The sequence below is a fragment of the Netta rufina genome, assembly GCF_964035555.1.
Source record: "Netta rufina genome assembly, chromosome: 5".
NCBI lineage: Eukaryota > Metazoa > Chordata > Aves > Anseriformes > Anatidae > Netta > Netta rufina.
In genome coordinates, this window is record NC_140128.1 from 26,413,010 (window position 1) to 26,427,535 (window position 14,526).

The 14,526-nt window shown below is 33.0% G+C and overlaps 1 protein-coding gene across 4 annotated transcripts in view; it reads left to right on the top strand.

Moving 5' to 3' along the window:
• The window catches only part of RYR3 (ryanodine receptor 3), a 223,263-nt gene that overhangs the window by 147,899 nt on the left and 60,838 nt on the right, over window positions 1–14,526 (top strand). For all 4 annotated transcript variants that reach the window (XM_084287833.1, XM_084287834.1, XM_084287835.1 and 1 more), the window contains exons 53-60: window positions 517–606; window positions 1,693–1,842; window positions 3,059–3,121; window positions 7,441–7,516; window positions 7,696–7,819; window positions 10,542–10,657; window positions 10,952–11,019; window positions 11,921–12,042. In XM_084287833.1, the coding sequence (XP_084143959.1) occupies window positions 517–606; window positions 1,693–1,842; window positions 3,059–3,121; window positions 7,441–7,516; window positions 7,696–7,819; window positions 10,542–10,657; window positions 10,952–11,019; window positions 11,921–12,042 (809 nt within the window). The remainder of the gene's footprint in view (window positions 1–516; window positions 607–1,692; window positions 1,843–3,058; window positions 3,122–7,440; window positions 7,517–7,695; window positions 7,820–10,541; window positions 10,658–10,951; window positions 11,020–11,920; window positions 12,043–14,526) is intronic.

Consider the following 14,526-nt stretch of genomic DNA (forward strand, 5'->3'; position numbering starts at 1 on the left):
ACCGCTTGTCATCTGTGTTATGTAAAATTATAATTTTGACACTGAACTTAAAAACAGATACTCATTTCTCATAGGCTAATGCAGAGTCAACATAGATGTTTGATTACTTCCAGAAATTGAAATTTGGAAACAAGTAGAATCTTTCTTCTCTCTGTTGCTGACTGTAGCTTCCCAGAGAGTAGACAAGCTTTTTTCTTTTTGTTTTGAAACTTTAGCCAGTACCATGTTAATGCATTAATCATTAGTCATTCAAACCATTAGTTTGAAAGTGGCCAGTGTATAGTAGAGTCACAAATCTTTGCATGAGACTTACTGCTGATAGTTAGACTCTGGTCTTCCCAGGCCATGTTTTATTCTGGTGTATCCACAGATGGATGCATTCTATTACACACAAATTTCTGTGGCACAGTGTAGACATTGGAGTAGATTAGCAATTCAGTATGACACACAAAACTTGCTGTTTCTCACTCATCTGTTATGCTCTCATCTTATTTCACTATATATATATCTTTTCAGACTAATAATGGATGGAAATATGGTGTTTCACTGGATGAAAATACGAAGACTCACCCATTAATAAGACCTTTCAAAACTTTAACAGAAAAGGTAATAGAGAATACTTAAGCTGTATTAATGGAAAGTAGCTTGATTTTGTATACTTTTTTCTAATACAATTCAAATTTATTATACAACAGGAGGACAGGCAAACTCCTCTTATCTTACAGATAAGAACAGCGATCTCTATATGCTACAGTGATTGTTTAGTTAATAGAGTCCTGCATAAATGATATGCTTCTGCTAGGCAGCCTTCATAGGCCTGAGCCAATTAGTAATAAAGGCAGGGTTTTCAGGTCTCTGTGGATGAGGAAGTGACTGGCAACTACTCTTGTGTTCTAGGTAAAAGTAATCTAACATATCTAATTGAAGGTAATTCTGTCTTCAAGAAAGATGGTAGAAAATTTTAATGAAATGGGAGAACGTGCTTCAGTTGAAATTGGAGAAAAAACATTAAAAATATTTTAAATACACTTTACATTTGAATTTCTTGACTGGGCATGAATGTTTTTTAGTTGTCAAAACACTGAACTAAACTGGAATTTTGTTGTATATTTTTGCAGTGATTCACTAGGTGACCTAGTTAAGTCAATTACATTTGTCCCCCTTTACCGTACTTTTCCCATTCAGAAAATTGAGATGACAAAATTAGGAGTTCTCATTTCCCAAGGTTTGTAAATTGCTTTGATATCTTCAGAGAGGGCCTGAAGTATTGTTGGTTGAATTATTATTTAAGCTGTTTAAAGGGATTTTTCAAAATGGTCTCAGATTTGAAGTTCTGAACTATTTCTAAAATCAGGTCTTTCCATAAAAACTGTTAAATAAGTATCATAAAAATTCTTATTTATGGTTAAGAGTAGAAATACTTTTATTATGTTGATTTGAGAAGTCTTAATACGATGCACTCAGAATTTTCTTTCCTACAACTTTTCAGATTTTGTATAACACCTTTACATTTCGACGGACTGAAAGCTCTCCCCTAATTTGCTGTTGATGGCTGTACTTACACGAAGAGGTTTATAGATCAGTAATGTTCTGTATCTGTAAATAGATATAAATAGAGGAATGGTTAAAAAAAAAAAAAAAAAAAAAAAAAAGCTTTGTGTTCAAATGTATGTGTTTCCTTTTGCTTCAAAGGAAAAAGAAATTTATCGTTGGCCTGCTAGAGAATCACTGAAAACCATGTTGGCCATGGGATGGAGCCTAGAAAGGACCAAAGAAGGAGGAGAAACAATATTACATCAGCGTGAAAATGAAAAGCTCCGCAGCATATCTCAGTCTAGCCAGGTGAGATGGAATTGGTTAAATCTGGAAGAAAAAAAAAAAAAAAAAAAAAGGCTTGGTTGTTAATTTACTGAGAAACTATACAAAAATATGTTTATTTTATGTTCTTTTCAATGAAAAGAAGCTTCTAGAGTTAGAATTCTGAGATTGGAAGTCTCGTCACTATAATAAACAAATACACTGTAACATTAAAGAGGGGACTGCAAAAAAAGTGCAGTTTTTACGAAGCCAAGGTGGTCAGAGACCATATCTCTTAATTTTCTAATGGAGAGGGATTTTGTGTAGTCATTTAAAGAATACATGGCACAGTATTTAAAGCTTTTTGTTTTACAATAGTTAAATCTAGAAAATTTCTTTCTTGGTCAAACAGAAGAACCTGAAATTGGCTTCTGTCAGGATTATTATGACAGACAAATAAGATTGTTCATTTAATACTTTTTGTAAAATCTTACAGGCAAGTGTTGCAGATAAGTATATAGTGCATAGCATTTTGATGTGATAAAGACTATTTCTTTCATTTGTAGTTGTTTTTTCGTTGTAGTTGCTAACATGTTGACCTATAAAATTAAAAAATGGTTTCAAACAAACAAAATGCATGACATGATTCAGTACAGGATTTCAGCACGTTTAACTTCAGTACATTTGAAACCACTGATTTAGGTGTGACTTCACATTTAATCACAGGAATTAGGTTTGTTACATTGGAGCTTTCACACTTTAAACATTTCAACACTGCATAAATATTTTAGACCTTTTTCTTAGTCTGTGAATTCTTGTAGACAATAATTAACTTTAACTTTTCATTATGGTGTCTTATCTTTAATATATGTTGTTCATTCATGTGGTTGTCACACCGTTCTGTCATGTTCTGAAGACACATTGAATGCCTCATGATTGGTCTCCTTACTTAGGCTGAAAAGCATATAAAAGCAGGTTGTCATCTATTGCCAGCAGAGGCATCTGAGTTTTTTTGCATGTTTCTCATTTCCATATCAACAGATGTACTGTTAATCATCCCATGTGTTGCCAGCACATTACGAGGTGAAAGGTGAACACAATTTCTCAAGGAAGTTTAAAAAAAAAAAAAAAAAGTAAATACTGTCACTGATTAGATCAATAAGAGAGGTGTTGTAGTTGAATATTGAATTCTTTTATCTAAAATATTTGTTATTTGAAAATAATAAAATAATTCTTTTCTTTTTTTTTTTTTTTCCCTCAGGGAAATGGATATAGCCCAGCACCACTTGATCTCTCTAATGTGGTGCTTTCTAGGGAGCTTCAGGTTTGTATTTGTATTTTGCATACTTTGTGCTAGAATGTTGTTGTTTAATCCAGAAGGCAGCTGAGCACCATGCAGCTGTTTGCTCCCTCCTCCCTGCCACAATGGGATGGAAGAGAGAATCAGGGAAAAAAATAAAAAAAATAAAATCTTGTGGGTCGAGATAAAGACAATTTAGTAGGAAAGAAAAAGAAGGAAAATAATAATAATAATGATAAAAGAATATACAAAGCAAGTGATGCACTATGCAGTTGCTCACCACCTGCAGACTGATGCCCAGCTCCTCTCTGAGCAGTGCCCCCCACCAGTTTCATTGTTCGGCATGATGCCATATGGTATGGAATACCCCTTTGGCCAGTTTGGGTCGGCTGTACTGGTGCTGTCCCCTCCCAGCTGTTGCACACCCCCAGCTTCCTCAATGGCAGTGCAGTATGAGAAGCTGAAAAGTCCTTGACTTAGCGTCAGGACTGCTCAGCAACAATTAAAAAGTCAGTGTGTTACCAGCATTATTCTCTTCCTAAATCCCAAACACAGCACCATACCAGCTAGTAGGAAGAAAATTATTTCTGTACCAGGCAAAACTAGGACGTGGAAAGACTTAGTAGACTTTGTTATTGATGATTTGAATTTTAACAGATTTTGTGAGTGTACTTCTGTCTTTGTTTGTGATTCACTGTTGTAAAAAGGTTCACATATATTATTTATAAATTTTAAAAAGAGATTTCTGCTCTTCACCTCATTGGTGCTTCTTGAGTTCCTAGAACAAGTTAGCGTGAAGCCAGGGAAGGGACTGTAAACAGCTTTTGATATATGTTTAGCCTATGCCTGTACTTACTTTGTATAATAGTTGAATATATTGATGCTCCTGATGTTATGCACAGACCATGTGCAGCCATATGCTTAAAAGCCTGAGAGAATGGAAGAATTCATATTATTATTCCAGACAGTTTCATTGTAAGAAAGAAAGCTGCAAAACACAGTTTTGCTTGTGTATTATTTTTTAATATATTACCCTTATCGATAAAATGATGTACAAATTTTAAATAGAGCAATAGTAGTGAAAAAGTTTATACAGAATGAAGAAAGTTTTTTGTTTTTTTTTTTTTGTTTGCTTGTATGTTTTGTTTTTGTTTTTTATTTTTCCTTGAGGGATGCCTACATGTTTTTAGTGTGCTTTTCAGTGTGTTAAGACCTTATAGGGCTTCTACTTTTATTTTCTACTATTTGCAACTCTTCTCACCCTCCCTCTCAGCCATATTGAGTAAAGAAATCTCTCTTTACCTCAACAATATTTATACCATCTGCCTTGCTTCAAACTTGCATATTAGTATTCCTTTATGATTATACATGCAACAGGCATCTCTCTTTTTTTTTTTTTCTTTCCTATGCTCATTCTAGAGTAATTTCATCTCCTGTGTTAACAACCACAAAGATGCATATTTTCTTAGGCTTTATTTTGTCGTTAGTTTGTTTCAACTCTCCATCTCACTGAAGTTGTTCCTTCTGTGTTGTCTTTTCCTAAAGGTCACCATGATCAGTACCTGTCTTCAGAAAATTGAATGTCAGACTTTCTGTCTTCCATATTAAGATTTCCTTTCTGTTCTTGGCTGCATGTGCTGTTGACTTCTTGTCTAAATTTAATCATCTGCTCATGTTGCTTTCTTCTCTCACTGTCATTCTTCACTTCACTTTTCTTTGTGCATCTCAAAATTCTTATTAGTTGACTGCTGGGGTTAGTTTTGCCATGCCAGTATCCTCCTCCACTCCTGTTCTTTTGATACAGAACTGTTTAATCAGTTCCCATTTCTGTTGGAAATCCATGGCCAAGCTGATTTTCTTAACTAAAATTTATTTTCTAGATTCTTTCAGCTCTATTGTCTTATAAATAGTGTCTTTAATTTCAGTCTCATAATCAGGTACCCATTTACTTCTTTCCACCCTCATTCCATCTTTAAATGTAGTCCTCCTCATGCCTCTACTTCTTTTTCTGCAATAAGTGTTTCCAAGGGAAAATTGAAAGCATTCTATCACTTTCTCTTTTTGGATAGCCTGTTTTCTTTCTATTTATCTGTATTCACAGCAATATGGTAGTTCAATTAATATAAACCATTTCATAGACTAAACCATGTGATACAACTAAACTTTTTCCCTCTTCTTTTCCTTTCCATATGCTTTTCCTAAGAGTTTTGTTTGCTCAGAACCTCACTCAAGTGTATTCATCTTCCGTTTATTGTTTTTGTCTACATGTATAAGCTAAAGATTCTAACTTCTGAAGATTCTAAGCTAAACTTTCTGCCTTTTGTCTCTTTGATGTTCCCTTTCAGCCACAGTTTTGCTAAAAACAATTAACCTCTTTTAGCTTCCTTTTGTAAAAAAGGATCTCCATTTCCCTGTCCTCATGAATACTTTCAAAAAGGGAAATAATCTTGTAGCAGTTAAATAGTTGTTTAGCTATTGTTACACTGTTGTGTATCAACACTGCATGTTTTTTTGCTTGATGACTAATTATCTGATGACTAATTATATGATGAGTAATTATTAGTTTATCAAAGGTTATTGATTTTAAATTTCTTGTTTTTCTTTTTTTTTTTTTGCACAAAAAACATCACTCCTGGTTTTCCTTCAGTTTTCATTCTTCTTTCATCCAAGAGCTCATTGAATTCAATATTTACAGTGACTATTTGACAGTGTTCTTTAATCTTAGTGTATCCAACATGCAATCTAATCACTGTTATGTACTGACACACTGTTATCACTAGTTCTGTATTGATCTTTTTCTAGCCAAAACGCAGTTAGTTTTCAAAAAATGCCTTGTTTTGATGCATTTTTCCCTGCTGATGTTCTAGGAATTATATCATCTATTGTGTTGTGTTTTTTTTTTTTTTTTTTTTTCTGTGCATGTGTGATTGTTCTATTGGTTCTCTTTCTACCTTTCTAATCATTCTTTCAAAGTATACTAAGTATACTGTCTTGGCATTTTAGTACTTCTGTAAAGAAGTTCTCTGTATTGCTTAGTCCTAGGTCATTTTTCCTTGGTCTACAAGGAAGGAAAAGTTTATTTGGGACAAATCACATAATTTCATTCTCTCCAAAACAAATTCTATTTTTCTTGAATGTCTTCCTTGTCTTCTGTCCTTCTTGACTCAGAACTTCCTCCAGCAGATCCTTCTTCACGTTTCCGTTATTGATAACTGTAGTTGGTATAGATATCCTCATAGTGTCTCAGACATAGAATTTCAACATTATTTACTTAAATCTCTCACACAGCCAGGCTATTTATCTTAGCTCTAAGATCTAAAGCTTGGTCCTTTGGAGTGAAAATTTTATCCATGGTTCTGTTGTCTTATGTTTTGATTTCTTCATCTCTTTTCTTCTTAACTACTACAGTCATTCCCAACTAATTAGAAAATGCCTCCGTTTAACATTTTTTGTAATCTATTGCTTCTGCCCTTGTACTCAGACAAATGAAATCTACTTCATATTACTTTGTTTTGCTTTCAGATTTTTCTGTTAACTCTTCTTCATTTTTCTTGTTTGTTATACAGCATCAGTTTTTATACATTTGATAGGCCATGATACCATCCCCCATTATCTATATGCTAAATTGCAAACCAGTATGTTGCTTTTTCCATTGTTGCCCTTCATAAGTATCTGTAGTGCTACTTCATTAAGCTTTTAGAACAGACTCAAGACTGTCCTTCATATTATCTGTTAAAAGAGATCTGTTAGGCTGTTTATGTGCAAAGACTGTAAGCTGTATTTGTGTCCAAAGGATCTAAACTATTATAAACCAGAATATAAGAGAAAGAAAGTAGTCTGTACTTCCTGAAAAATAGATGTTTATATTTAGTTAAGTCTCATCATCTGTGCTGAGAGATCTTTACGTTTTTTTCTTTGTAGATTGTCTTCACATTGTCTAATGCCTGCCTTCAGCATAGATTCTCCTTGTACTGTAGTTCACTCTTAGACATCATACAATTAGAAGACACTTATGGTTATTTTGTTTTATGCATTACAGTCCGTAGCTTAATAGGTACTGCTTTATGACTAAAGTCATTTAAGAACTAGCATAAGGTAATAATAAGTAATGACTTTATCACTGTTTTATTTGACCTGGAAAGCATCTGTATTTTTTGTGTCCCACTTTACTGAGGTAAATGCTTGGATGCATAAACCAACTCAGCCAAAGTTTCTATGGGTGATGTTTCTTTACCAAAGACTGTAGATTATACTCAAGACTGTAGAATTATGTATAATTACAGAATTATTAATTTTTCATCTTTTAATTTTGCATCGTCTTATTTTTCCTGATGGCAATGTAGGGAATGGTTGAGGTAATGGCAGAAAACTACCATAATATATGGGCCAAAAAGAAGAAAATGGAGTTGGAAAGCAAAGGTAAGCCAGAATCCTGTGCCAAAACCACACAAAAAAGACAAGCAAAATGAGGGAGAAGAAACAGTCTGAAAGAAGACAGTGTAAGACAATCTAAATTGAATAGTTTATTTTTGTATTTGAAGCAAAATAAATCTTAGAACAAATAAAAACCCTTACAGTTCTCTCAATTTTTACCAAAGGTGGAGGTAGTCATCCTTTATTGGTACCTTATGACACGTTGACAGCCAAGGAGAAATCACGGGACCGTGAAAAGGCACAGGAGCTGTTTAAATTCCTTCAAGTGAATGGTATAATCATATCTCGGTAAGGTGCATACTTTTGAAATAATTGCTTATATTCAGTGCACAAACCATGGTAATTTTCTTTATCTCACTGCATCCTGTTAGATGTTAATATATTTACTGTTTGGTATATCTTCTATCTTCTGTAAATCAAAGTCCTAATTATTTTTATGTTCAGAAAGACCCGTCTGAAATAGTGTAGAGAGCTAACTTTTAATATGTGATCATAGTAAATACAAAATGCAACAGTAGTATAATTGAGCAAGCAGATGATTCAGAACTTCTAAATTAGCAACCAGCAGCTGTCAGTAAGATTATGGGAAAGTAAATCTGAGGCCTGATACTGTAAAGTGGTTTTTAATCTAGTACTTAAGAAAAATGTTGTTTTGAGTTTTCTGAACTAGTAAGACAGAGTGGGCATTTTTGCGGGCATTTCCTCCTTAACTTGCTCAAGCAGAACAGCATATTATTTGTACTATAAGTTGAATTGCTGTATCTGGACATATGTTGGCCTTTGGGATTTTACTCCATCAAAATTAAAATAGCTTATTATTATACTGTATTTCTGGTTTTGTGTGATGGATTTGTGAGTTACTGTATCATAGCTGTCATTTACATATTACATGCAAAATTCCTGAGCACATAGGAAACTGCCATTTTGCTAGCATTAAGCATTTTTGTAATCTACACTGTATTCATGAACAACATTTTTTGTATGTACATAGAGACATATTTACTTGTTTTCATTTGTTTTTTTCTTCAAATTTGTGCCTTTAGTGAAAGTATACATCCAAAAAATTATATAAATTGATTATTAGGATCTGCAAAAGTTACCTTCAGTGGTTTCAGTTGGCTTTACCAATTAATACCATTTTTAAGATATTAGAAGACAGAGCTCTAAAGATACATTTTTGCAGTACTTCAGAGAAAAATTCAGTTCTACAAAATATGTAGGTTCTCAGCTTGAAGTCAAATAGTATGCATTCTGGTAGGCATTTTTATATCCTCTATAACTGCTTTAGAAATATTGTTTAAGAGAAGCAAATTTAGTTCCTGCAAAGGAAAGGTCCTTGAAATATCAATGGAATTGCTCAAAAGCAATTTAATACCTCTTTACAGCTGCATCTGTTATAGTTAGGAGGGCAGTGTTTTGAGTGTTGAATAATGAGATAAGTCAACTTGAAAAGAATCTTTTCAGGCTGTTTGTGGGCTATGGGCAAAGAGTTGCAGTAATTGTCTGTATCAGGGTGAGTCAAGATTATTGTCCAAGTGTTTTCTTCAGATGAATACGTACATATCTTAAGTAAATATAAAATCTTTTAAAAGTACTTTTAAAATCTTTTTAAAATACTGATTGAAATTATCACATTTTCAGAATGACATTTTTAAAATGTAGGACTACAGAATCAGAATCATTGAATAGTTTGGGTTGGAAGGGACCTTCAAAAATCATCTTGTTCCAACCCACTTACAGAGACACCTTCCCCAAGACCAGGTTGCTCAATGCCCAACCAACCTGGCCTTGAACACTTCCAGGGATGGGGTGTTTTAAAGATGCTTTAAGCATCTTTCAGCCTATACAAGTGCTTTTCATGCTGTCTTTTGTCATTTAACATAATTACATTAAAAAACAAACAAACAAACAAAAAACTTAGGAAAGTACTTGTAATCTTTTAGTAACCATAAATTACTATATAAACTCAAAAAGAGAATATTTACAGTGACTTCACTGAAAATTCAGGTAAATACTTAGTTGCTTTATCCTCTGTGAAAATGAGCCAGCAGGAGACACCTGTCAACCATACATAGCTCTTATTGCAGTCATGTATCATGTACATGAATAAATACATATCAAATAATTAAGCATATTGTAAATCAGTTAATAGGTCATAAAAGTATGTAAACTAGGACTATTCAAATAGATTTTTTTTTGTCTTTAAGTGAAAATGTAAGATGGGGGAGATTAGAAAAGTCCTTTTATATTTATGTCTAAACTGGTATTGGAATGCATTTCTTGGTTTCCTGGTTCTGTTCTCCAGACTATACCTGTTCTTCTTCTCCTACCCATCTTATAATATGGTCATGAACCATGTTCTTATTATTAGCGTCTTCATTGTTAAAATTTCTGCTGCATCAACCTTCTTCTGCAGAATTAGTGATTTCCTTGGATTCACCTCGTAGCTGTTTTATCTAATCTTCATTTATCCTCCCTAATTTACTTCTGAAACAGTGCTGAAGAATTTCAGGACAAGTGATCATTTCCTCCATTCCACGACACTGAGTCCATCAACTTCTTTGCTTTCTTGCAAGGAAGTTTATTCCATGCCACAAACTTGCCTGCTTGTTTTCTATCCTTCTGTAGTCCAATAAATCTGCATTCAATGTTTTCTGCATCTCCTTTAGCCAGGTTGTCTTCTCTAATTGATAAAGGGAGAGTCTTCCTATCTACCGCTATTTGAAGTGTACAGAAGCATTTGAATATAGCCATTATGCGTAGCCAGTGTTTCCTTATCGTTATGAGTTGTTATGATGGAAATTCGAGTTAGAACATGAAACATGAACTGTTTTTAACGTTTCTTGCTATGCAATTAATAACTAAGAGTTGCTGTGGAAGGTCATTTTCTGCTATTTACAAAAATTTACCATAAGCAAAAGATTAAAAGGAATAGAATGCTTCTTAGTACTGTCAACATTTGTACTACTGTCTTCAGCAATGCAATTTATCTGAATGCTTTCTAAAATAGGGGTCTGAATGACATGGATTTGGATGCTTCATCCATGGAAAAGAGGTTTGCCTTTAAGTTTCTGAAGAAAATTTTAAAATATGTTGACTCTGCTCAAGAGTTCATTGCACATTTGGGTAAGTTGCAGATTTTATTTTGAAAATCATTCAAGTCATTGATATTTAAATATTTGGATTGGTATGTCTAAACTTGTAGAGACCACTACTTTTATTGCCTTTAAGAAACTGTAATTTTGTCTTTAAATTTGCAGTTTGATTTCTTGGACATCTTAGCCAGTAACTGGCTAAACTGTTTCTGCTGTTTTCTTTGTATTTCTTAAAAACTAAGTCTCTAAGGTTGTACCACAGCTAGTGTGTTGTTTATTATTAACTAACTTTTTATTCGTGTCTACCTTTATTGTATCTTTGCAGAAGCCATTGTAACCAGTGGAAAAACTGAAAAATCTCCACATGACCAAGAAATAAAATTCTTTGCGAAAGTGAGTGATTTAGTACTTCAAGTAATATATATATATACATATTACAGATGTAATATATATCTATAACATTCAGAATATGGAATACAGAACATATACAGAACATAGAATTCTGTAATGTAAGACTTCTTTTCAGGTAACAGAAATATATCTTTCCAATTTTTTTTCCTGGTAAGTAATGAATGATATGTCATTAAAAGATATTTCCAAACGTGTTCCGGAATAACTCAATATATTTGCTGGATTCAAACGTTTCAGATTATTTCAAAGTATTTCAATATATTTGCCAAATAGATTATACAGGATAAGGAACATAGAAATTAAAAGGCAGCTCATTTATTACATGAAATGAAATCCTCTTACTAAATATATACATTGATTATTTATATTTTTTTTGCCTCAGTATAAACTGAAGCATGTAGTATTGTTTATTAAACAGGAATAAATATTGCTATGCATAGTAATTTCTTACACATTTGTATGACAAATGTGCTAAGATAAATGCTGTTGATGATCAAATTTGAAGTAAGGAACATTTAGGATTTTATTTAGGAGCTTAAAAAAAAAAACTCTCCTTTTATATGTGTACTGGACAGTTATGTGAAGAGTGGAGAGGAAAAGTCCTCTGGTGATGCTCGTAACAGTTAAATGTGAGAAAACTAAGCTTGCAGTATTAGATCCAAAATAGATAGATCTGTGTAACACTGTTTAATATTTTTGTAGCTTTTAATTTAAATTATAATACTTAAGATTTTAATTTATATGACTTCATATCTGAAATGAGAAAATACAACTGTAACAGAACTTCTAAAATTGCTTGATTTCACTTTGACAAATCAGAGCATTGTTGCTACACGTACCATTGTGCTCTGTGAAAAATACATTTTGTATCTGTATTTCTTAGGTTCTTTTACCATTAGTTGATCAGTACTTTACAAATCACTGCCTGTACTTCCTGTCTTCTCCAACAAAAACACTCAGTAGCAGTGGATATGCATCAAATAAGGAAAAGGAAATGGTAGCAAGGTAAGTAGCAAATTAAGATACGCAGGAGTTTTTTGTATAGATAATAAAAAGTCTCTTAGGTTAGTTAGTTCAAAAGCTCACTTTCCTGAAATAAAAAGTGAAATAGTTTATTTTTTTAGCAGAATTGCAGATTATGAATAGCATTCTTCATATTACTATTCTTTAATATCTGATTAAAGAATTGAACATATACATTATATATTAAAATATATTAATTATACATATTGTTAATTATATATCGTTAAAGTTCAGTTTCCACATCAGTTCCATATGTAAGGAGTTCTGTTTATCCTTTAAGTATCCCTGTAGGTATTATAGTGAATATTTCAATACTTAAGAACTTTATGAAATTAAGCATTTTTTAAAAAGGTTTTCTTGGTTAAGTTAGATACCACTGAATGTCTCTTTAGTGTCTTATGGTTTTGATGAAAACTTGTCTTTATGTAGACTAGCACCCTTATTAATTAATAGTAATTAATTGACTAATTAATTGTCAATGGCCTAGAGTATTGCTTGCTTAGCAACTCTACTGCCATTGTCTCCTGCCAACCTCATTGTAAACTGAAGACAACTGGTCATTTTGTATTGCTATGTACTGTGTATAATCGCTTGTTCTTTCTGGTGTTATCCAGTATCCTCTGGTTTGACCAAAACTTGAGAAGCTTGTGTACTTTGTTTCATTGCTAAACAGAGAACATGCCATTCTAAGACAATAAATCAGATTGTTTTTCTAATTACAAAATGTAAAGAACCCTCAACCTTATCTAAAATATCTAAATATTATCTAAAAAAATAAAGTTAAATATTATCTAAAATTATCTAAATTATAATTTAATTATTATTTATAATTATAATCAGACAAGATGAAAAAAACACATTTTACATACTAATTTCATATTTATGGTTCTAAAGAGAGAAACTTAACAAAAATGGTGATATGTGAAAGGAGACAGTACACATTCTCTGCATATAAATTTCAGATTTATAGAATCATTTAAATCTTTCTCTCCCAGTACGATATTACTTCTAATAGCAGTTCTCTGATATGTTAGCATTGTGTCCCAGGTTCATTCAAGGTGTTCTCATGCAACCTTGTTTTTGCTTGTGCTGCAGATGACATTCAGCTAACAGTGAAATGAATATTAAATACTAAAGAATACACAGGAGTAGACAATTTATTAAGAGCTGCTTCATTACTTGTTTTGTGTCCCTGCTTTGTTTATTGTACAGCTAATCGAAAATAAAATCATGTTCTCTTCTTTTATCATGACTTTTGACACTAGATCTGTCATTTGAATTTCGTAAACATTGACTTGTGGGTATGGACTGTTCTTTATTTCTTCTCATACTCAGCATTTTCTACTTGGAAATAATAGAAATGCCATATAATCAAACCCATATACCTAGTGCTTTAGCAACTGTGTTAAAAAGGTAGCAAGTTACTGAGAGACACTTCAGAGAGTTGTACTTCACCACTGCCATGTCCAGATAAGCTTTCCTTCTCCGATTTTCTCTTCAGAATCTCAGTGTCCTTCTTTACAATTAATTATTTTCTGATGAGAATGCTTATTAATTATCATGTCTGGCATAAAGTAAAAAGTTCTATTGATATAAACACTTTTCAGAAGTTTTTATTTCAGCAAAATCTAAACTGTATGAGCAAAATCTAAAGCAAGTTTATGGGATAAGGAAAATAATAGTTCTCTGAGCCTAAGACTTCTCTCAGAAGAATTTGCACATCAAACATTATGAAGCAGGCATTATTTAGTTGACAGACTGCACTACAGATTTGATCACCAAAAAAAAAGTTTTGCCCAGGCCTTGTCAAAGGTCCTAGGTATGAGACAACTGAAGTACTCTGGCAGGAAATTCTGTATTTCTTGACATCCAGGTTACTGAAAGAACTGCTATAGTGCACCATTTGCCTTCTGTGAAAGTAGAGAACAATTCCAGTCTGTCCTGGAGGGCTGAGGATAGTACAGTGCTCTTGGGGTCTGACCTTTAGTAAAATTATCTAATATACCCCAAAAATGGGTTGCCTTGTGCTAGAATGCCATAAAAAAGGGCACAAGGGTCTTTTAATATCTTACCACTGTGTGTTTTCATGAATCTTGGAACAAACTGAAGGATGACTAACTGAGGCATGTGTTGGGAACATATGTACATGTAAGATGTTGTTAGGAGATACTTGGAGTGTAGATCACTGGAGAGTCCTTAGAGATCTATTTGATTTCTTCCATTATGTCCCATCTATTGTTTTTTATTATTCTAGCTTGCTTTTTTTTCCCAGGTTCTACATTCCCGTTACTGAATTCTTGTTCTAAATTCTACTCCCAATGGCAAAATTCAGAAACAGCTGGCTGCCTTTCCTCATCCTCTCTCCTGTTTTTTATTTCCCAATGGAGTTTTGTCAACCAGGATCTATTGAGAAGACATCTGCCTGTGTCATTGTCAGAATGATAGCTAAAAGGAAGAAAGTCAGGG